We start from the raw sequence: 22,558 nt of genomic DNA, 5'->3' as shown, positions 1-22,558 counted from the left end.
CCTGTGGAATGGCAGCTGACTATGCATGGCTCCCACCCACCAGCAGCACCCTGCTCGCCAATGACGTCTGGTTAGCCCTCTGAGGACCGGAGCTGGAAGGGCTCGCCAGGCTTCCAGAGCTGAGGGCACAGACCCTGAGACAGACGCACATCGGGCCTGGTGCTCTGACCAGGGTGTGGCTGCAGCCAGCTCCCCTCAGACCTCAGCTCGCTGTGTGGGTGGAAACAGGGCTCTTCCTCGTTCTCAGTCAACATCAGAGGGCCATGTGGGAGCCCTGCACAGGGCAGAGGTGACAGGGAGCCTGTGTCCTGTTGCCCGGTCGAGTGGGTTCTAGTGAGGGATATCTGGCTTCTGCCCACTGAGGGCAGCGGACGGCCCAGACGGAGTGGGCCCAGTGCCCCAGGCCCAGCCCAGGCCACGTGCCTTCCCAGGCGGTGGCAGCTGTCCCAGGAGTCTTGGTGGCCAAGGTGGGGACTTACGTGAGCAGCTCCTTCTTTATGTCCTTGGAGAGAAACTTCAGCTTAAAGTTGGTCAGGGTGACTTCCCCAGGGTACTTCCGCTCCTCAAAATTCTCTTCCGACACTTCCTGGTCATCTGCTTCAGAAGAAGCAAAAGAATGGGCAGCTGGCTCTGACTGCAAAAGACCAGCAGGGAGAGGTTTTAACGGCTGTGGGGCCGGGCGCCCGGCCCAGGGCGAGGGAGGGACCCTTCAGAGCAGTGTCCACCGAGGTGTTTTCTGGAGTCTCCTGTCCTCTGGATAAGTCAGGAAGGCGTCCCCCAAGACAAAGAGGAGAGCACCCCGAGGGCTGGAGCACTCCCCGACCTCAGCCAGAGCTGCCCAAGATCAGGGGCCTCCTGACCCTCCACCTTCTCGGCATGTGGCCCGCCTCCACCTAACGGCCGCATCCACCGGGCCTGCCTCCTCAACAGGAGAGTGGACGCAGAAGGCGGGTCCTTCAGAGGAAGGCGGTACTCCGTGCGCAGTGGGCCCTGCAAGTGTCTGTCACAGCCCTGTGAGGCGGAGACGGCATGGACGAGTAACACACGAGAACCCTACAACTGACCGCCATGACCCTGAGACCATCTGCCCTGTGTGCCCCACCCAGCACCATGCCTGGCCCACAGCTGAACTTGAATGCCGGGGCTGGAGGTGTTCAATCGCCACCCAAGGGCAGGTTGCTGTGGACACAGGGTGAACAAGGACAGTCCTGCCATCCAGGTGGGGGAGGCTGTCTACAAGAGCCAGGAAGGGCAATGCCCTGCAGGTTGGTCCGTCCCAGGCAGTCACAGTGGCTCACAGCTGGGACCCAGCGCTGGCACTTGCTCTGTGTCCCAGGCTTGTGCTCAGCCTCTTGGAGCTGAGGTGCCACTTTGCAACTGAAGCTAAGGGCGCCCCTACCAGGACTTCTGGGGATCGAAGGAGGAACACACGACCCAGCGTCAGGCCAGCTGGAGATCGGGCCACTATGATTGACTTGTTCACCTGAGCAAGCTGCTAGATGCTGCTCTTAGGGTGGATGGGCTTCCGAAGCACAGACCAGGTGTGTGCCCCAGAGTCCTGGGACGTGGGACAATCAGCAGGGGCCCCTGCCACAGGCTGGGAGGGGGGAGGCGAGGCTGCAGCAGGGGCAGTAGCCTCTCCCGGGACAGGGCAGAGGTGGAAGAGGGGTCTGGCCCAGAAGTCCAGGGCCATGGTATGAGGACCGAGAAGACCTGCAGGGTTCAGGAGGAGTTGCAAGGGATGACCATGCTCAAGAAAGTGCTGCAGGAGAGTGAGGGTCTGGCTGTGATTTAAGGCCCTGCCTGGGGGCTGGATGGTTGCCCGTGGGGCACAGCGTGGGGACAGGCTCTCGTGGGTGGGAACCTCAGGAAGGCTGAGACCTGGGTCACCCCACAGATGATGGTGACAGTCCTGAGAGGGCACAAGGGTGCTCAGGAAGAAGGAGGGCAAAGCAGCCCAGGGAGGCGGGCCAGCCTGAGCTGCAGGCTGAGGAAAGGGGCAGTGAAGGGGGCCCCAGGGGGTGAGCTCTCTGGGGGAGGGGTGCAGCTCAGTCCTGGCGGCAAGACAGAAACAAGGATGACAGCAGACAGAGGCTCTGACTACACTGGCAGCAGACACACAGGAGGGCCCCACCAGCAGCAGATGGAGAGGTCAGCACAGCCCCCCCGGGGGGGGTCGTGCCTCAGGGCAGCCACCCTCTCTCAGGGCTCCGTCTCCGAGCTGCCCCCCTTCTGAGGCTAACACTGAGTCACCGCATGTGACTGAGCCACGTGACTTCAGCCTGGGGCCCCGTCTACTCCTCTGTAAAGTTGGGGTGTGTGACGCGTGTAGAGAGAGCCTGGCTCACCAGTGGAACAGACCGCAGAGGTGATGGGTTATCAGAGGGGAGTCCTCCCTGCCGCCTCCTCCTCTCCAGGGACCCACCCTGTCCTCCTGGTGTGTGTGGGGGGCGGGGCGGCTGGCAGGGAGGGAGGAGGGCGAAGGACCTGCAGACCTGCCCATGTTGCAGAGCCCGCTGGAGCCTGTGACACCCTCCCAGTCAGGACGCACAGCTTTTTTGGAAAAGCCCTCAACCAGCCCTCGTCTCAAGTGGGTGGAGTGACTACACAGACTGTCCAGACCCCAGCCCCAGCACGGACGCTCGGCCTCTGCTCTCCACAAGGTGGTGCTGGTCTTAGGACTCGGCTACTGTCCACCATGGGGGCTGCCACGGCCAGCAGTTTTTTCTACCTCTTTCCAAGGACTCAGGAGGCCTCAAGCATCCTGGGGACATGGAAAGGGCTGCAGCCAGGGCTTGGGGTGTCCCATAAAACCAAGGAATTCAGAGTTTTTCCCAAGTCACCTCCAGTGGGGTCTGAAAGAAGCCCTCTCCTCCCCAGACTCTCAGAGGTCCCACTCCTGCTGACTGTTGTGTGTCACGAGGTGAGGTGACCACCTCTCTCAGATGGGAGAAGGACACAGCACCTCCCGTGGCGAAACCCCTCCAGGTAGGCTGCTGGGCCCCCGCTGCCCGGAGGCTGTAGGACCCTGTAAGATCCCGTGTACAAAGGGAGAAGACCCTGAGACCCTGCCCGGAGAAGCAGCCCTCCAGCCACACACCCACCTCCTCAGGCTCCTCCTCTCGCTGGCGGCTGGGCTTGGTGTAGTCCAGAGGCCGGTCCCACTCGTCCTGGCGGGCGGCCTGGCTGGACTGGGGTGAGGTCATGGAGCCACTGGGGGCACTAGTGCTGCCCGGACGCTGAGAGGCATCGGGAGACTTCACCCCGGGGCTGCCGCCACCGCCGCCGGAAACAGCGCCCTCCCGCTTGCGGTGCTTGTGCATGCTCAGGTCCAGGGTCCCGTTTTCATCCACCTCAATGTCCACCGCCTGCAACGCAAGGGCGCCATCTGCATCCACGACCCACCGTTCCATGTGGGCCCAAGGCCATAATGGCCCTGAGCGTGACCCTCGGAAGGGAGCTGAGAAAAACAACACAGGGGGACCTCCAAGAAGCGGGTCCTGAAACCCCCATGGGGGAGACACTGCCTCCTCCTCCCAGTGTCCCCGACCACAAGCCAGAACCTGAGGGCATGAGCACAGTCAGACAGAACACACACACAACCCTGAGACCCGGGAAGACACGAGGGAACACGCATGTGCATGACCCTCAGACTCAGGGAGGCGTACTCCCTCTCGGCACAGCACATGGAGCTCTCAGCAGGCTCCTGTCTGAGCTCTCTGGTCATCAGGAGCTGTGGCTATGGAGAGAAAAGCTGAGAGTGGTCATCCCCGATGGACACTGGGCTGTGCTGAGAGCATCTCACTCGGGCCTGTGGCCCTGACTATGCGTTCTGGTCTCAGGACAGCTCCCACAGGGGACACACCAACCTTGCCGGGCATGTCCTGCGGCTTCGTGCTGAGGTTCTCGGGCATCTCCCAGCAGCGCGTGGAGAGGTTCAGGATGGCGGTGGCAGCCATGTGCGCAGCCTCAGCGTCGTGCGCATAGTCGAAGCCTGCAGAGAGGGGCGAAGGGCAGGCGCTGTGCCTGGTGGAAGGGCCTTGGGGACGGGTTTGGCTGCAAAAGGGAGCAGCACAGGCTGACACACAACGCAGACGGCAGGTGGCACACTCGACAGGTGACAGGGGGACTTGGGCAGGGGACGTGGGCTCGAGGGGTCATCAGGCTGCTAACTCCACTCGCCCTCCTGCTTGGAATTGAAGAGGCTATTTCTGGCCTGACCAAAATATGTGCAGAAAGAGCAAAACCCTCCAGAGATATCCCAGCATCCATGACATTTCAAACAAAAACAAGTTGTCCATCGGTAAACAGTTATTAAAGACTAAAGAATTCTGTCAATAGGATGACTGTTTGAAATATCACCCAAGTAGGACAATTGTGTCAAAAATCTCAAAAGGCTGATTTATTTTGGTGTCCTCACAACAGTCCTTGCTTTAAGTAACATTATTGTTCAAATAAATACAAGGCATAGAATGTTGACTCTTAAGTATGAGAGTCCTAAGGAATTCCAACATCCCCAACAAACTTCCACTATACGGAGAGCTCCCTGTGGAGGCTCCCGTGTTGTTGGGTGCCCAGGTGTGAGGGCAGGAAGCCCTCAGCCTGACACAGGGGACAGGTGTGGTGGTCAGACTTTAGCCAGCAATTGTATCAATTGGTATTTTTACTGTTAACATGTAGAACTCATCACTGCTGCATTTGGAGGCCCATTTCCACTAGAGGTTGCCAGTTTCCATCTCAGGTACAGTGTGTGTGGGGGGGTGCTTCTCAATTTCATATGCATGTTCAGGGTTAATGGGCTGGCAACCCACAAATTAGTGTAATGAGTGACAAAAAACGACAGGAAGGATTGTTCCCAAAGGTTCATTCTCATTAGTACAAGTACCTAGAAAATCTGTGCTAGTACCACACGTAACACATTGCACTCAGCAAGATGGTCCCCATGCAGGAAGGGAACTGGCTCCTGGCAGGGTACCAGGCTCAACACAGGGGTGGTCTGACCCCCCCCCCAGACACACAACTCACACAGACACACAGACACACACACAACACACAACACACACACAGACACTGGCCCGCTGTGTCGGAATAAACAGGCTGGGAGCAGATGGCCAGGAGGGGGATTTTCGCAGGGTGAACCACATCAGCGAAGTGATTGCTAAGCCTGTGGACACGCAGACCCAAAGGATCTTGTTCTGTTTACAGGTAGCGAGGGGACACATCCAGTTTGATAATGAACGAGGAGGGGGACACTGGGCAGCTCGGCCTGGTCCCGTCCCATTGGCCCCTGGGGCAGGCGCCCCTCATGCCCCTGGCCAGTGTCCCTGTCCCCTGCCCCTCACTCCACACCTCCCGAGAGCAGTTCTCCCCAACTTACATTTAAAGGCTTTAGGTGAGGTTTCGCTGGTCTGAATCTTTGGGGCAAGCATGCGTTTGCCAAAAACCTGAGCATCAAAACTTGCGTAGTCGAAGGTGACCTTGGAGAACTTCTCCAGCTCCTTGGCCAGGTTGGCCCTGGGTGTCGCAGGGGCCACACTGGGCCGGTAGCTTCCGTACGGAGGGACCTCAAGCTGCTTCACGAAGCACATGGGTCTGGGGGGCAGGACAGGTGCGGAACCACGGGGACGGTTCCCAAGGACCCCGTGTTATCCCTCCATTGCCTCACCCACAGCTCAGGGACCCTCAGAGCCCAGTGTGGACCGCGGGGGCCTCTCCCCCACATCCCACCACTACGGGTGCCTGGGGCCTGGTCTGTATGAGGAAGAACAGCATGTCCCCTCGCAGACAGCATTAGACAGAGCAGGGAGGGCCTGAGACTCCCCCAGCACCTAGGAGAGCAGGTTTCCAACAGCTCAGCACCATGGTTGGAAGCCTGGTAGCAGCCACGCCAAGGCCGAACTCTAGTGGGGAGATGGCGTGCAGCTCCCTGGGAGGAAGGATCTGGGTCATGTTTCCAAGAACCAGACTCAAGGCTGGCCGACTCAGCTCTTCAGTGTGCAGGGACAGTTGAGATGCCCCTGAGGAGGGGCTTTGGCAGGGTTAGGGACAGGCATGAGAAGGCCACCGCAGGGACTTTGATCATTGTCACTGAAGCTCTTGAAGGAGTTCAGGTATTTCAATGCACGAGAGATGGCATGACCCCAGCCAAAACAGCACAGGAGCCTGGGAAGGAAGACTACCAGGGAGGTGAGGTGGTCTGTGCTGGGTGTGGAGGGGCCTCTGCTCCCATCAGCTCAGAGAGAGGAAAGAGGAGGGAGGCCTGGGAGAACCCCCTCCCCGCCTCTGCGGCAGACCGCGGCCTGTCCTGTGAGCCTCGAAGCTGCTCCAGTTCCACCCGGGAGGCCCCGTGGCTGCTCCAGTTATCAGCACGCGCACCCACCCACACGCAGGGGCACGGGCCGCCAGGAGGCAGCCCCTCCAGTGCTGCGGTCCCTGCACCCACCTGAGGGTCCGATCTGAACTGGAGCCAGTCTTGGAAGGATCTGCCGTCTGCGGCTGCTGCTTCTCGTGAGATTTGGCTAATTTTTCTGCAGCAGCGATGGGGCACCCAGACAAACTAGAGAAGGGCAGGGGGGACAGCTGAGCCCTCTCTCCTGGGCCCTGCCGGTCAAGCCGGGGACACAGGCAGGCGCCCGCAGAGCCCAGGGAAGCCGCCCCACCTCCAGAGCTGGGTTTTCTCTCCTGCTCTGTGCGCAGCCCACGGAGCCCTGAGCCCCGAGGGGTGGGTGATGCAGGCCCGGCTCACTCCACCACCGCCCGCACCGTGCCCAGCTCAGTGAGTACCTTCTGTGTGTGTTACGGTTGCTGTTCACGTGGCCCTGGCCTGTGCAGCCAGGGGTGGGGCACTTGAGCACGTTCTCGTGCATGGCCAGGACTGCAAGAGACGGGGTGGGACCGAGAGTTCAGTCAGGAGGGTGCAGGAGCCCCCCACCTGAAGGCTCCAGCTTTGTAGGACGGGCACATAGCAGCTGGGAGCAGTGCTGCAGGGCAAGTCCAGCCCCCAAAACAGCCTGGTCATAGCCCGTTTCCCCCTCCCCCACGGTGGGCCCTGCCTCCCTGGGGCAGAAATGAGCTCAGCTTTGCAACCTCTGGCTGTTCTGTGACTCACTCTTGTCAGCCTCCTGCTCACAGTCACTGCCTCCAGCCTGGACTCGGGACAGGCTTCCTCCTGAACCCTCAGAGAACAGATGCAGCCCCTCCAGAGTGGGCTGCCCAGTCTCCCCTCGGCTGTGCCTGTACCTGCGGCCATCTTCCAGGGGCCCTGACCCAAGCTACTGTCTCAAGGTGGATAACTGGGCATGCTCCTTGTAGGGCTCAAGTCTGGGCATCTGGATGGTGCCAATTCAAGAGATAGGGCCCCAAGTGACTATCCCTCCATGTGAACACTCTGGAGGCATATAGAGATACTTACTCTCTGGAGGGATCCTATCTTTGTGGGGGCACCCGGACAGGCTGCGGTGGTGAGGGTACAGCCCTGTCACGTGGCCAGTGCCGTCACAGCCTGGTGTCGGACACTTGATTTCACGTTTCTCTGCTCTTGAGGAATCTGAACAAACACAAGACACCAGTCAGAAGGTGACCAGGGAGCAGCTGTGTGGTGGGTGGCAATCAGCAAGGGGGAAAAACAGCTGGTCCTTCTGTCTCGTTGTCCAGAGAGGAGAGTGGCCAAACTACCGAAGAGCCCAAGAGGGACCAGGTCTGGACAGTGGGGCAACACCAGAGAACCTGCCAGCCCCAAAGACGCCACCACTGCCCCAACGGCAGGATGTGCAGCGACTGGACCAACAACCCGGGTGGCAGCCGGAGCCATCTCCTCTCCCCACGGGCTTCCGAGGGGGACACACTCACAGAGCCCCTCACACCCTGAGGTCCGGTCTCTACACAGAGAGGTGAAGGCAATGTGACAAGGTCCCTGTCAGGATATGTCCTTTGGATATGACAAAACGAGTGAGTGCAGGGACCCAAAAGGGACACGTGTCAGGACACTAATGGTCTCCACAGCGATTCCTCGACAGAGGCGTCCCCTGTGGGAGAAGTCAGCAGCACAGAGCCTCACGCACAGGAAGGGCTCACAAATCCCTGCCAACACCTGCTTCCTGAGCTGGCCTCTCTCCAGGGTGGCCCCGTGCCTGCACCTCAGCATCAGCCACGTGGCCTCTGTGGCACTGCCTGGGGCTCCCAGCTCAGCCACCTGCCTCTGTCCCCTGGGTCCGTGCCCTCAACTTCATCCCTGAAAGCAGGACACTACATCTCGGTCTCCTAATGTCCATCCCACAGGTATGAATCCCTGACCATCTGGGCCCAGGGCTGTCCCTTATGAGTGTCCCCAGAAAATATGGCAGCATCTCCACAAACTAGGAGGTCCCCTGAGCTAGAGTGCACTCATGTCCCTCCACAACCCAGAGGGATCCCCAGGCCATGGGTGAGCCGCTGATGCTGGGTCACTGTCCCTCCCACCGCCTCCTCCCGGCGGGAGCCTCAGCTGGTGTCTCTGTGAACAGTGCAAGCAGCTCCTCAGATTCGGTGACCACACTCCGTGGCCATACGTGTATTTGTCTCTCGTCTGCGCCTGCTCCCCACCCCCAGCCTGGAAGGGCCTCAGGTCGTGTCACTGCTGGGCCGGCACCTGCACACCGGGCACCTCTGGGTGAAGGATGGGTGGGCGGGCTGGGTGCCAGCCCTACCTTTGCTGCAGTAGGTCTTCCGCGTGGCATCCAGCGGCCTGGCTGCCTTCACCGGCTCGCCCGGGCCCTGCTCGGTGGGCTCGCCCACCGCTCGCACCTGCTCGGCCTTCAAGGCGATGGCCTGCTCCAGGAGGCCCAGGTTGCCCCGGGTCATCATGTCGTACATCTCCGACTCGTCCGTGACCGCGGACTTCTGGGAGTGTGAGTCCTCGTCCTTGCTGTCATCAGAGCGCACCTCCACGATGACGGAGTACTCAGGCTTGGGGCTGGGGAGCTCGGGGGCCTTCTGGGGGGGCACGAGGGGAGCGCCTTCCTGGCAGGTCACGTCGGGAGTGGACCCCTCCTCATCCTCGTCCTCCTCCTCCTCGTCTTCCTCTTCCTCGTCCTCAATGTCATCCTCCTCCTCCTCCTCCTCCTCCTCCTCCTCCTCTTCCTCCTCCTCCTCTTCCTCCTCCTGACCCAGGGAGACTTTCTGCTGCCTGGACTCCTCGCTGGTCATACTCTCCAGGGCCTGGGGACACAGCTCCTGAGAGCGCTCGCTGGTCACCTCGATGACTTCCTCTGCGTCCTCTGGCTGGATGAAGACGTCCTTTTCCCCTTCGTCGCTGGTGGCGCCTTCTTCAGCTTCATCCTGAACCAGGTGCACAACTCCAGGGCCGGCCTGGGCTTCTTGGCCTGAACCCTCCCTGACCAGCGTCTCTTCGGCAACCTGGCCCAAGTTTAGGAGAGAAGTGGCGATGATTTCCTGGTAGCTGCTGTAGCCGCCCTTGCAGGAGCCCGTGGGGCTGCTGATGGGCTTGGGTCCAAAATGAGACTTGATGGGGCTCCGTCCTGCGCGAGAGCAGAAAAGCCCCATGGGAGTCACACGGGTCAGGCTGGGTGTTCAGGCCTCTGGTCCCCACCACCGGCTGCACCTGGGGGACACGCAGCCCCGGCATGGGGCGCTTGGAGAGGTCATCTGCATTGCCTCTGCCTGGATCTGGAGATCACGGTGAACATGTTTGGGGGGTGGAGGGGGTAACTGCTGCTGAATTTTTAAAGCCATTGTGGCATTGCTCAAATCATTTTACAAAATGGAGCTCAAAGAGTGCAACAGATTTTTAAAAACTGCTCAAAATCAAAAAGCAGTAAAGAAATGTATACTTTTTAAAGGACCAAATGTAAACATTTTAACCACCATGACCAAGATGCAGGGTGTTCACCGTGCACTGGCCTGTGGGGTCGTCCTAGCCCTCGGTCCACCGCTCCAGGAGGTCAAGCTGGGGCTGAGACCCGACCAAACGCCCTCCTTCGTGAGGAAGCAGGGGAGGTGATGCTCTCTACCTAGAGCCCAGGAGGCCACACACACTTCAGGTGCAAACAGCCCACGGGGAGGCAAGTGTGGGACACACCAGAATAAATAAAAATCCACCTCGGACCCTGCAAGGTCAGAAGACACCAGAAGCTCGAGTGTGTTGGGGGGTTTGGACCTCGGGGCATTTATACCAGCATTTGCCAAGCGCGGGGTGCCCCACAGGGAAGACGGTTCAAGCAGGGGCCCCCCAACCCCCACAGTCTTGCCAGACTTGAAGCAGACCCCCGCCTCTGCCCAAGCAGCTCTTCCCAAGGGCCAGACTCCAGCTATGTTCATGTGTCCATCCGTTTCTCACGCGCAGACACACACCCGTCACACACACAGTGCCTGCACAGACGCACACACAGCCCCTCTCTAGGAAGCCCCCGCCAACGTCAGGACAGGACGTCACTTGTTCTCAGGAAAGGCTTTCTTGGCAGGGGCCCTGCACTGCGCGCGGCTGCGGCTCTCTGGGGACACACTGAGTGTCCTGTGTTCGGGGCAGAAGGAACAACAAAGCACCTTCAGCTGGCTCGGGGCAATGAGCCTCCTCCTGTCCTGACATCTCGGCCTCGTCCTCCTCCAGAGTTCCTTCCGATTCATCCGAAACAGAGGCATCCTTCACCTCGGGATCCTCGCTGCCGTCACTGTCCACGCCGTAGCCCTCGTCCAGAGCCAGCTTCAGGGGGTGTGACTTCCGCTTGGACACCAGGTGCTGGGCCTCAGCACCCTCCAGCTTCCTCTTCTTGGCCAGAGGGCAGCTCTGCAGACTGGAGGGAGGGGACCCGGCCATGGCCACCAGTCAGTACCTCCTGGCCCTCCCACCCTCCCACCCTCTCACCCTCCTACCCATCACCCTGTCTCTCTTGTTTCAAAATCAAAAAGCAGTAAAGAAATTTATACTTTTTAAAGGACTAAATGTAAATGTTTTAACCACCATGACCAAGATGCCAGGTGTTCACCATGCGCCAACCTGTGGGGTCGTCCACGAGGGCTCGGGAGTCCAGCAGCCAGCCCTGCGGTCTGCCGCTCCAGGGGGTCAAGCTGGGGCTGAGGCCCGACCAAACCCCTCCCTAGAGCCCAGGAGGCCCGTCTCCCATGGGCCTCTCATCGCCATCTCTCCACTAGAAGCCACAGCTAGGTTGGTTCAGATTTTACATGAATTGTCCTGACTGTGCTTCAAGGTCCAGCTTCTCTCAAAAGACCCCCAAGTGTGAGGCCTGGCGCCCAGCTGCTCTAATCCATGCCCACCAGGCAGATCCTTGGGAACACTCAGGCCCACACCTGTCCACCTGCTGACCCTTCACACACAGACCCACCCTCTGAACCTGGGACGGCGGTGGGGACCTGTGAGGTCAAGCAGACCCTCAGGGCCCACTCTGAGCTCTCCTGCACACTCATGCAGATCCCAGCAGCCCACGGGGAGACCTGTGAGGTCAAGCAGACCCTCAGGGCCCACTCTGAGCTCTCCTGCACACTCATGCAGCTCCCAGCAGCCCAACAGGGAGACCCAGCACGCACACCATGGCCACACAGCCTCGGCTGCGAAGGCCCTTCAGGAACAAGTGGAGGGGAGGACACTGCCGCTCAGCAGCCATGGGCAGATACGGAAGGCTCTAGATGCACTACAGCCCAGAGCAGGAGATGCGTTTCAACAACCCAGGTGCCGTGGGGAGGGCCCACAGGTCTCCTTACCTTCGGTGCCTGGAGTACTTGCCGCGGATGTGGCCTGAGCCCGTGCATCCTGGGGTGGGGCAGCTGGGAAGACAAGCAGAGCGGTCACTGGGGAGGGGGCCCCACCCAGACCCTCAGCCTGGGGAGCAGAAGGCTGTTTCCAAACCATTCATCTCAGAGCGGCTGCTTGCAGTTGGCTAAATATTAATGAAATAACTCCCCCCACTTAAATAAATGAACGCTTCATTACAATTTTATGAGTGTGCTTAATTAGGGATCTGTATGTATGAGATAAGACCCAGCGTGGGCATCTCTGGGAAGGCTTCCTTTTTCCACAGATGAGTCTTTCCCATGGCAGACAACTGCCCCAGCAGTGGGGATCAGGGCCCTCTGAGGGCCAGTGCCTGAGGCTGACCAAAGAGCAAAGCACAGACACGGGATTCTCCACGGCCACCACTGATGTCCTGCAGCAGCACCAGGCCATGGTCCCTGCAGCCTTGCCAGGTGTGTCCCTGCCGGACACAGTGAGCCAGCGCCAGGCAGGAAGGACCGTGCAAACAGCGGATGTGGCCCAAGACACAGGCCCTGAGCTGGAGGTGCAGGATCTGGCATGGTGAAGCCAGCAGGACCAATGGCCCAGGAGCTGCTGTGAGACCTTGCTGGGGTGATGTTGGACTTCTCGCAGCCTCCCTCAGGCTGGTGAGTGATCGTGGATACAGGTGAGATCTCCCCCCAGAATCAAACCGTGGGAAGGTCTGGAGACTTCTGATCATGGACACAAACCACACCACCCAACCCACTTCACCAGAAGCAGAGTCCTTAGGGGGAGTGGGGGGTATGGGTCGGTGTCCTGCAGGCTGTTGAACATGTCCACAGACCAAGAACTGCAAAGAGCTGTTATCAGCCCATTTTATGGAGCAGCAAACTGACACCCAGCAAGATGGATATCCTGTGGGGGTCATCTAAAGGAGACCTTGAGCTCCTCCTGGGAGGGGTCACCCCAAAGAGGGAAGGCTTTGCTTTTAACAGGAGCAACATTACAGGGTCCCTTGGATCAGACTTTCCCAAAGCCTGTGAAGGAATGTGTGGGCCCAGTGACACCACACACCACAGGCTCCTGGGACCCAGAAAGGGGCACCGCCCTTGACCTCTGTCTGGACACCCCCAGTGATTTCTAACCCAATTGGTCACAGGCCTGAGTACAGAAAGTCGTGGGCCCACCTACTGACCTGTCAGGGAGAAACAGAACAGTGTGTGGGGGCGAAGCCCCAGCCCTGAGCTCACCCTTGGCTTTCGGGGCACAGTGTCTGATGGGGATACTGCCTGCAGCCCTCCATCGGGGCCCCGTGGCTAATGCCAGTGCTGAGTCTCACTGTTCTAAAAAGAAGACAGGCCTGACCTGATTGGTGGTGGCACAGTGGATAAAGCATTGACCCAGAGTGCTGGGATCGCCGGTTTGAAGCCCCAAGGTCGCTGGCTTGAGCAAGGGGACCCTGGCTCGGCCCTGGTCCAGGTACACGTGAGCAGCAATCAATGCACAAGAACAGTGAGAGCAACTACGAGTTGATGCTTCTCACCCTCTCTCTCCCTCCCTTTCCTGCCTCTCTCTTTCTCTCTCAAAAAAAAAAAAAAAAAAAAAGACAGAAGGAGAGAGGCAGAAAGTGGCGGGCAGGGAAGACATACTGCTTTTTATGTGGATTTCCTTTGCTGACACAGAGCAGTGGCCACTGTCCCCTGGCCTGTCTGTTCCAGTCTATGGCCCACACTCGTCTCATTCTCTTAAAAACCAGCTTTGAGACTCTCCACAAAAGCTCCTTGTTTGAGGGGATTTAAAGCTGAGGTTCCAATTAGTCGACTAACCACTGAGCTATTCAGGCCATCAGGTGACAGCTGCTGGCGAAGCCGGAGGGGCACTGACCGCCCCCAACACCACCAGCTCCAGGACACACTCTGCCCACCGATCCACAGGAGGCCCACCCTCCAGCCCGGCCTGGGTGCTGTGAGGTGATGGCCACTCGGGGAGAGGGACACAAACCGGGCCCCTGCTCCCTGCAACCGCCATGGGAACCCTCAGGGAGGTGGTTGAGGTGGGCAGGCTCGTGGAGAGCCCGGCACGGCCAGCACCGAGCAGGTCCTGGTGACCGCTCCGAGGGGTATGGACATCAACCGTGTGCTGTGCAGCAGATGGGCCCAGACTAAAACCCAGGAGAGTGTCTGTCACCTTGTCACCGTGGGAATTGCATGTTCGGCTCCGGAGGCAGGAGGAGCCGAGAGGCCCACATGTCCCAGCCTCTCTGCGCTCACCTCGTCCAAACCCCGTGCCGCTGCCCAGACAAGGGACTCTGCTTGAGCTGGAGAAGGGACAGCTGGGGTGGAGGTGGCACAGAGCCCAAGTCCCTCACCCACAGAGTGAGCCCCGCACCCGGTCCACGTGAGCTGTTTGCCCGCACTCGCTCCCCTCGCAGACGGTGGCAGCGGGTTTCCCTGTGGTCACACCCTGTGCCGGCACCCACGGGCGGGGGGGTCACCAGGATGGGTCTCGTCGGCTGGCACGGGGAAGATGTCCTGGCATGTTCATCTGCCCTTCCTGTGGCATAAATGTCCCCACCGTGGACGACGTGCACAGAGCTGAGCCATGAGTGGCCACAGGCCACGTCTGGTACACAGCGCATGTGGCAGGCGGGAATGCTCCGGTCAAGGTCACGTGGGACATGTGGCTCCCTGGCACAGTCTGTCTGTTTTGCTACAAGTTCGAGTCTCAGACACGTGAGCAGCTGCCAGATGTCACTGACGGTTCCCCGTTTCTCCCCAGAAACAAGGGGGAGGGTCTCACTGGTACCACGTCCACAGGCTAACCCGTAGACTAAAGGTGAACAGAATCCAATGCTCACATGCCCTCTCACTTATACTGACCAGGTCCTCTCAGAATATTTTAAAGCAAAGATATTTTGAGTCATTTTTGCTATGTTTCAAAGTTACAAGAGAATATCCAGCCCGTAACTCATCTATTGCCAAAATTAACTGCCATTATCAAAGCTGGAGCTTCCTGGAGTATTGTCCCCAGCATGTCCCCAGGTGAATATCACATGGCCAAGCAAGGAAGTGGCACCTCCTCCAGGAAGCCTCTTCACCTGGGATCAGGCCCTTGGAGAGTCACGTGGCATCTTCCATGGTGCCCGATCTCTCTGCCGCCCACTCTCACCCTCCCACCCTGAGACCCAGAACTGGGCTTTGAGCTGTAGAGCATGTGACTCGGCTCTTCCGGATGGATCTGCTTGAATCCTGTCATCCTCAATTTCTCATCTTCGCAAATGGGACGACACCAGCAGGCAGAGCTTCTGGGAGGACCCCTGACATCTAGACCATACAGTGCGGCCACTGCAAAGCCTGCCATGCCTGGGCTCTGAGCCTGTGGCCTCCCTTCCATACCCTTTCCCTTCCAGCTCTAATTTTTATAGCCCCAGAGCAAGAGGGACTCTGGACACTTTGGGATCCTCCCATTCTCACGATTGGCAAAAGCCAATCATTCAACAACCATGTGGAGGGAATAAAACAGTCCTTGCCCCTGGTTTGCTCTCAGATTAGTGAGAAGCTTTACCCCTAAGAATTAAGAAGCAGCTGAGACCCTGGAACCCTGGGATTCTGTGGAGAGTAGCATCAACCCTCAGGCATCGGAATGTGCTCCATCTCCATCCGGAGTCAGGAAGCTCACACAGACTTCCATTGAGATGTGGTGCCACTCTGGTCCCTCAGCATGGACATCTCATGTGCGGCACACTTGTCACCTGTGTCAGGGCTGGGTATCATGGTAACCCATGTGCGGAGCCCCTCCACACATCCAAGGACGGGCCTCTAGCAGTTTGTCACAGGGAATTTGTGAAAATTAAATGGGGTTTCCAATGCCCACATGGCACACTGAGGACCCCAGCAAGTGTCACCATCCCTCCTTCTCTCGTGTTCTGAGCCAGAATACATTGGCACTGCCCCTCCTCAGAACAAAGGGGCCTGGGGGCCAGTTTTCTTTGCTGGTTACTAGACACCATTCATCTAAGTTTTGTCTGAGAAGATGGCACCAGGGGCTGGCACCAGAGACCCTGGGAAGAGCCCCAGCCCACTGAGTCCTCAGTCTGCAGGTAACGTGGGGTGGTGCTGGGCAGCCCGGTGCATTTGGGTGGTTTTCCCACCGGCTATCCCCACCCCAAAGGCTTTGGCCACACTCAGGACAAAAGCTTGCAGGCGAGGGGGGCAGAGGTAGGCCTGGCCCCTCCTACTCTGACGACACATCCCCGCTGTGGGCTGTCCTCCTGCCTCCTCAGGACACTCATCTCCTGTGAGACGTGGCCTGAAACCTGCAAAGTCACAGAGCTCAGCCACGCAGGATTGTCATCACACAGAACCAACCTCTGCACTTCTGAGTCCGTGGAAGATGCAGGAACGGGAACAGCCTGTCCTATCTCCGGCCAAATGGGGTCCCAGACCACCTAACACAAAAGCCTTTGGGACAGTCCGCTAAATACTTTGTTGCCGGCTCACGACTGTGGAGACAGTGGGTGCTGGAGGTGACCAGGTGTGCCCCCATCTGTGCCCCCGCCATGGGGCTGGCGGCATGGGGGGGCCAGGGAAGAGGCAGGGTGACAACAGCTGCCACGTGGCAAGGAGACACGTGGCTAGGGAAGGGTGCCCGGGTGCAGGTGGTCAAGGCCGCGTGCGCAGCGTGGGACATTTAGGAAGTACAGGGTCACAGGCAGGACAATGATCAGTGGCATGGGAAGGCTTTCTTACCTGAGATCAGCAGCTGCAGGCTCTGGGGGAGCTGGGGAGAGAGAGAGAAACAAGTAAACACGTGGCATCAGCGTCAAAGAGGCACCTGGAGGAAAGAGTGAGGCCGTCCCACGCACCCCGAACCCTCTGCTCCCAACTGTCCTGCATGCCATGGACACGGAGCAAGCTGCCTCTTCCCACCCTGTGATGGGCTGGTGGCTTCTCAGATGGACAGGTGCCCCCCACACACACACACAGGCTCTTGGGCCGTCAGGGCCAGGATGGTATCTCTTTCTCTAATTGCATAGAGAAGTTGGTTTCTGGCAGGAAACCTGACCCAGCAGATAAAGCCGATGAGAAGGGGGCAGACTGGCCGAGCGCTAGGGCTCAACGATGGGACAAACTACATGGGGGCCCCCTGGGGGGCGGGTACACCTGAGAAGTCCAGGGCTCCTCTCACCTGGGTGCCCTGTGGTGTCAGGGCAGTGAGGCTGGCCGAGGGGACAGGGCTGGGTCCTGGCAGAGCCTCTCCCTCCTCACCCCATGGCCAGATGGACGCAGCGGCCTCCCTCCCTATCCACACCAGCGCCCAGACTGACTCCCTCGGGGGCGGAGGCTGGTGACGGAAGGCTGGCAGCTGTCACTTTCAAGCAGAATGGCCCCCGACACTTTGGCCTTCCCTGCCCAGTGGAGCTGTGTCTGCCTCCTCATCTCGCCCAGCAAAGTCTGTGTGGGCCTCGGGCTCCACTGCGGCCCCTCGGGCCCCTGAAGCTGCCAGGTGCCTTGAAGGCAAGCACAGCACAGGAGCACAGGGAGGAGCAGCGTTGCTGTGGGGTGCTGTTCTCCCAGGAATACCGTTGGGGAAAGTGACGCCTCCAGCTTTGGCACCTGGGTCGTGGGCAGAGCCTAGCGTGGACACCAGGACGTGGCGGGGGGGGGATGGCACTCACCTCTCAGGGCCTTGGACCGTGTGCGAGCTCGCTTATCCTCATTCTCTAAGCTCATCTGCAAATAGAAACAACCGTCATGTTAACGGAAGGTGGGGCTGCTGGGGCCTCCTGCCGCTTCCCAGCTCGAGCTTTGCAGGTGAAGGTTCATCTGTGACACAGGATGACAAGGAATGCTCGCAGGGCAGGGAAGGCCTGGGACCAGCAGCAGCAGCAGCGCCTTCTCCTGCCCCTGCCCCCCCCCCACAGTCCCAGGTTCACACTTGATGGGGGCGAGGCCTGCCCCACCCACGGCTCACCTGGCCCAGGTGCTCAGGCACCAGGGTAGGTTGCCCGCCATGAACTCTGACCCCACCGTGCCCCAGGGCCCAGCTAACAGGAAGGTTGTCCTGTTAGAAACAGGTAGCTGGGATTCAAGAGGACCCCCAGGAAGCACCCAGACATGGGGCAGCTTTGATCTGCACCGTGCACAGCTCCAGGAACAGTCCAAAGAGAGATGGCCTCAGCTCAGGGACCTCCCCCACAGGAAGCAAGATGCCCCTGCATGTGTTCCTAGAGGCCTGGGGCCACCAAGACACCACCACCCAGGGACCAGAGCGCAGGTCACACCCGGCACTGTAAATGTCCAAACAGAGAGATGACGTCAGAGTAATGGCGCGGTAGGAAGCAACACTGTAAATGTCCAAACAGCCGCATGAACAATGTAGAAAGAAACGGCTAAAATTAATTTTAATTCTAAACTTACTTAGCCCAATCTATCCAAATCATTACCATTTCAACAATAAGCCATATAAAAATTATGGAAGGGATTTTGTTCTGTGAAAACTGAGAAAGCTTGTGTATCTCCTGGGCTCGTGGCACATCTGAGTCTCACCAGCCACATGCAGAGTGCCATGGCCACTGTGCTGGACGGGATGGTTCTAGAGGCAGGAGGCCGTGTCAGTGGGAGTCAGGCGATGGCAGGAACGCAGGCCAACGGTCATCTCAACCAGACCTGCCAGCCACCCTTCCAGGTGTCACTGCTCCTAGGGAAGGATGAGAGACCTCCAAAGGGGATGAGGCACAGTCTAGAGCCCATTAGTGACCCCATCCACCTGCAGTCCCTGCCCCTGACCCACTTCTGTGGGGGACACTCCCCATACTGTCCTTCAAGGGGGTCGAGGAAGATCCCCCAGGAGCTATGGGTCATCACACAGGACCCTTGTCTTATGGCACCCATAACACATCTGGGCAATCAGGTGACAATGAGGTAGGGGGTAGGTGGAAGCCCCCAATGTGCTCCATGTCTCCAAGGGAGCGAGGCTTCTGCCTGGTGCCCCACACCCCAGGGCTCACCACCTTCCCCTGAGGTCAGGAAGACAAGGAAGCAGTCCCACCTGTCTCAGGCCACTGCTGAGGCCACCGGAGGGGCAACCAAACAGTGGGGAAGAAATGGCAGGAGAGAGGGACCCAGGAGGAAGCCAGGGCACCAGGAGATTGATGTCTAGGGAAGCACCCAGGAAGAAAGAAGAAGGAATCCCCCAATTACTCAGAGGAAGTTTGCAGAGCGAACCTCCCAGGGTAGCACTAATAAACAATGGCTTATGTGATTTGTTACAGAGGAAAAACCAAAACCAGGGGTGATTTATGCAGCTAGCGGGTCCAGGCCGAGGAGACACGACGTTCTGAGCTGTGCCCATTATAGCCGTCCAGCAGCAAGAGACGATTGCTACAATTTCTATTTTGGAAGCAAGGTTCCCTGTGGACCGATGGCTCTCATTGAAAGTGAAGAGAGGAGCAGGTGTCAAAGGGGCTTCATTACAGCTAAGAGCCTTCAAACGCGGTGCGGGGGCCCCAGCGCCTGCCTGCCTCCTGTGCGGGGCTCACAATGATGCTGATGCCGCTGATTGTCGGGCGCCTGCTTGTAGCTGAAATGAAATCTACGGCTCTTTTTTTTTTTTTTGTCAGGTTTCCCAAGGAAATTGGCAAGCGTTCTGCAAAGTTAAAGCATGCCTTGGCAATCTGGATTTCCCACAGATAAATTAATCAAAGAGCAGAGAACAGAGAGGGGGCAGGGGTGGGCTGTGGGTGCTGCCTGCACACTGCGAGCCCTTTGCTGAGTTAACAGCCATGCCATTTGCCACGCGCCTTCTATTTGCAATTTATCTGCTTCCGATGGTCAGGGAGGCAGAAGTCCTCTTTGGGGCATGTGGCTTTGACTTTAAAAGGAAAAAAAAGTGAATTATGGGAGGAAAGACGAGTTCCCTCTTTAATGTTAGATTGAATGTATAAGAGCTGAAACTTCGGGACATCAACAACTGGGCTGAGTTCTGAGCTGTTTGAAACCAGTGGTCCTGGCTGCCTCGGAAGCCCCTGGGCAGAGCTGTGATACAACCAGCTCTCTGTGGTTTTTCCTCCCAGAGAATGCCACGCACTTCAGAGGTGGGTTCTGTGTCTTTGTGCTCCCTGTTCTGTATGGAGCCCGCAGCACCCGCCCCCACAGAGACAAGGAGACACAACCTAATTTTTCAATCACTTATTGTTGAAAGCCCTTCCCTGCTCCAAGCACAACCCCATCAAGTTCCTGCTTTTGTGTAGCGGACAAACCACTGGCTGGTCCTTGCCTGGAGGGTGATAGGTCCATCACAGCGAGCCACCTCAGCCCCATGCTCCCACGGGCAAGAGGCCCTCAGACGCCACCCGTGTTTCTGTGGCACCAGTGCTTTCCGACGCGCTCTGCGCACTGAGGAATATTTCACTAGTTCTGTCTTCAGCAGGAAACCAGGGAGGAGGATAATGACAAACACAGTTGCACCGTGTTGCCACGTCTACAGATCAGAGAGGGTGGCCTCCCGGTCCTCCTTCATCTTGTTTGAATGACGTCACCAATGTCGCTCTCGCTGGGGGCTGCTCCTGCTTCACGCCACTCAGCACTCGTTAGTAACATCAAGAGGAATCATGTCCGCTCTTTTTAAAACAGACGGTTCCCACAATGACAAGCTATGAAGACCAGCCCCTTTTCAGACATGGCTACATGTCACATGCTCTAAGTTGGACGTTTACAAACTCAGGAATCAAACAAACCCACATGGCCAGCAGCCTCCAAACCTGAGGATTTGTCTGGACTCTGGGGACACAGTGGTGAGAAATGCACTCAGACCCAGCTGTACAGGCCCTGGACCCTGAGACCTTCACCCCCTGGGCTGCAGGAGGACAGGTTAGTGTTTCACTGTATTCAGACTTCATTCCAACAGCTGGCAAAGTTGGAGAATTAGAATGGATTTAGGACAACTTTTTAAATCCATGAGATTATATGGATTATGGTATCCCTGGGGGAGACCTAGAGGAAAAGGGGGGGGCACTTATTGACTCCCAGGAGACCCCAGGCACCTCGGCCTAAAGGAAGGGATGATAGGTTAAGAAGGGCAAATGGGCATAACGGGAGGTGGCCGGTAACTGATCAGCACCTGCCCTATTGCCTCCAAAGCTCCTGCCCAGTGTCCCCTTTCTCGAGGAGAAGGCAGTGGTCTGGCTCAGTCTGTTCCCTCACTGTGCTTGTCTGAGGGCCGCACCTACACGCACTGGCTGCTAGGAAGCCCCTGCAGCAGAGGGTGCAGTGGCTAGCCTGGCCCCACCCTGGGCAGGAGCTCTGCTTCAGGAAGAAAGGGCAGCATTGGAGTGTCTTCCTTGCTCCTTTCCCATGGAACCCTTTGGATCCTCCCCCCGCTGCACAGCCTCCCTGCCTCCATTCTTCTGAGCATACACCTGTGTGGGGCCAGCCCCAGACAGCCTCTGCTTCAAAGACCTGTGGTTCCTACGACCTCCAGACCCTCAGGGCACATGGTTTTTTATCCTCTGATTTCTGAGGCTAACTCCCTTGCTCACAGCCCCTGACGGCCATCACAGCATCCCTGGTTCTCTGCAGTGACAGCTCTGTCCCCCTTTGGGGCATCCCACTGCATGTCTGACATTCTCCTGACATTCCACCCATTGTTCAACCTCCTGGTAGCTAAAGAGGACAGCCTCCATTCTGAGTTGCAGAAAGGACACCACGGAGCATTACTTAGCACGTGTCTTGGGGGTTACTGACACCTCTAAGTGTGGATTATGGCGGTTTCCAACCCCAAATTAAAAATTATAGCTACCTAATGACACCCTAATACAGCTGCCACGTCTGAATCCCCGTGTTTAAAACTCCACCATAAGTGTAATGACCACCAGCCCAGAGACAGAAATTGGGCCTCATGAAGTGAGATGGAATCTCCTTCCCTCATCAGGAGCCCAGTCTGGGTGGCTGAACATCACACAGTCAGCTTTCTTGACTGCACAGCTCTAGTCGTCCACTGAGAAGTGTGTGACTTGGGGCTCCAGTGTTTCCTTGTTCAAGGTCAAGAAGAAATGAAGGACCTACAGTCAACACCCATCCTTTTCTCCTCAAGTTAAAGCACCCACACCACCAACCACCACACAGCACTTGCCCCACAAACAACCTTCTGATCTTTTCTAAGGGCAACTTCCAAACCCATCTGTGAGCTGTCCACATACCTGGTGCTGAACTCAGAGGCAGGCTGTGAACACCTCCCACACAGGACTGCTCTGCCCTGCTGCCCCCAGGCCCTGAGCTCCTCACCTCATCACCTCCTGTCTGAGGCCAGTCCTGACATTGCCCTGTGACTCTCTGCTGTCCCAAGGCCAGCGCATCTGTGCTCCAGGCCCCTTAGCCAGAAACTACTTCCGGCACCGGCTCCCAGAGCTGAAAATCGACCCTTTCCCATGCACATCCTTTGATCAGAACAGTGATTCCAGCCCTACCTGCCCAAACTAGAGGGGAGAGTCTCTTATGAAATGGCCGATGGTGCCGGAGGACCTGAACGTGACCCACAGACTCGACACCAGAGCCACAGAGACAGCCCCCTTCCGACCCATCCCACACACGGCTTCAACACAGGTGTACACCACCCAGAACCCGTGGCCTCAGATCAAGCAGGCAGACCTCCACTCAGGGCGCTCTGCAGATACTGTGTCTTGTACAAATTGACAGTTTGTGGCAACCCTGCATCGAGCAAGACTATTGGTGCCATTTTTCTTACCACATTGGCTCAGTTTGTGTCTATGTGGCACATTATGGTAATTCTCACATATTTCAAACTTTTTTCATTATTATCATATTTGTTATGGTG

The 22,558-nt window shown here is 58.0% G+C and overlaps 1 protein-coding gene across 3 annotated transcripts in view; it reads right to left on the bottom strand.

Moving 5' to 3' along the window:
• The window catches only part of MYT1 (myelin transcription factor 1), a 55,486-nt gene that overhangs the window by 16,824 nt on the left and 16,104 nt on the right, over positions 1-22,558 (bottom strand). For all 3 annotated transcript variants that reach the window (XM_066384486.1, XM_066384488.1, XM_066384487.1), the window contains exons 3-14: positions 17,403-17,457; positions 16,474-16,504; positions 11,713-11,775; positions 10,540-10,787; positions 8,685-9,515; positions 7,412-7,546; positions 6,784-6,874; positions 6,443-6,556; positions 5,378-5,592; positions 3,870-3,994; positions 3,105-3,368; positions 480-634 (exon numbers count right to left, since the gene is read on the bottom strand). In XM_066384486.1, coding sequence (XP_066240583.1) covers positions 480-634; positions 3,105-3,368; positions 3,870-3,994; positions 5,378-5,592; positions 6,443-6,556; positions 6,784-6,874; positions 7,412-7,546; positions 8,685-9,515; positions 10,540-10,787; positions 11,713-11,775; positions 16,474-16,504; positions 17,403-17,457 — 2,327 coding nt within the window. The remainder of the gene's footprint in view (positions 1-479; positions 635-3,104; positions 3,369-3,869; positions 3,995-5,377; positions 5,593-6,442; positions 6,557-6,783; positions 6,875-7,411; positions 7,547-8,684; positions 9,516-10,539; positions 10,788-11,712; positions 11,776-16,473; positions 16,505-17,402; positions 17,458-22,558) is intronic.

Source organism: Saccopteryx leptura, chromosome 5 (genome assembly GCF_036850995.1).
Source record: "Saccopteryx leptura isolate mSacLep1 chromosome 5, mSacLep1_pri_phased_curated, whole genome shotgun sequence".
NCBI lineage: Eukaryota > Metazoa > Chordata > Mammalia > Chiroptera > Emballonuridae > Saccopteryx > Saccopteryx leptura.
The sequence above is the reverse complement of the archived record's forward strand: the minus strand, read 5'-3'. Positions and strand labels throughout refer to the sequence as shown.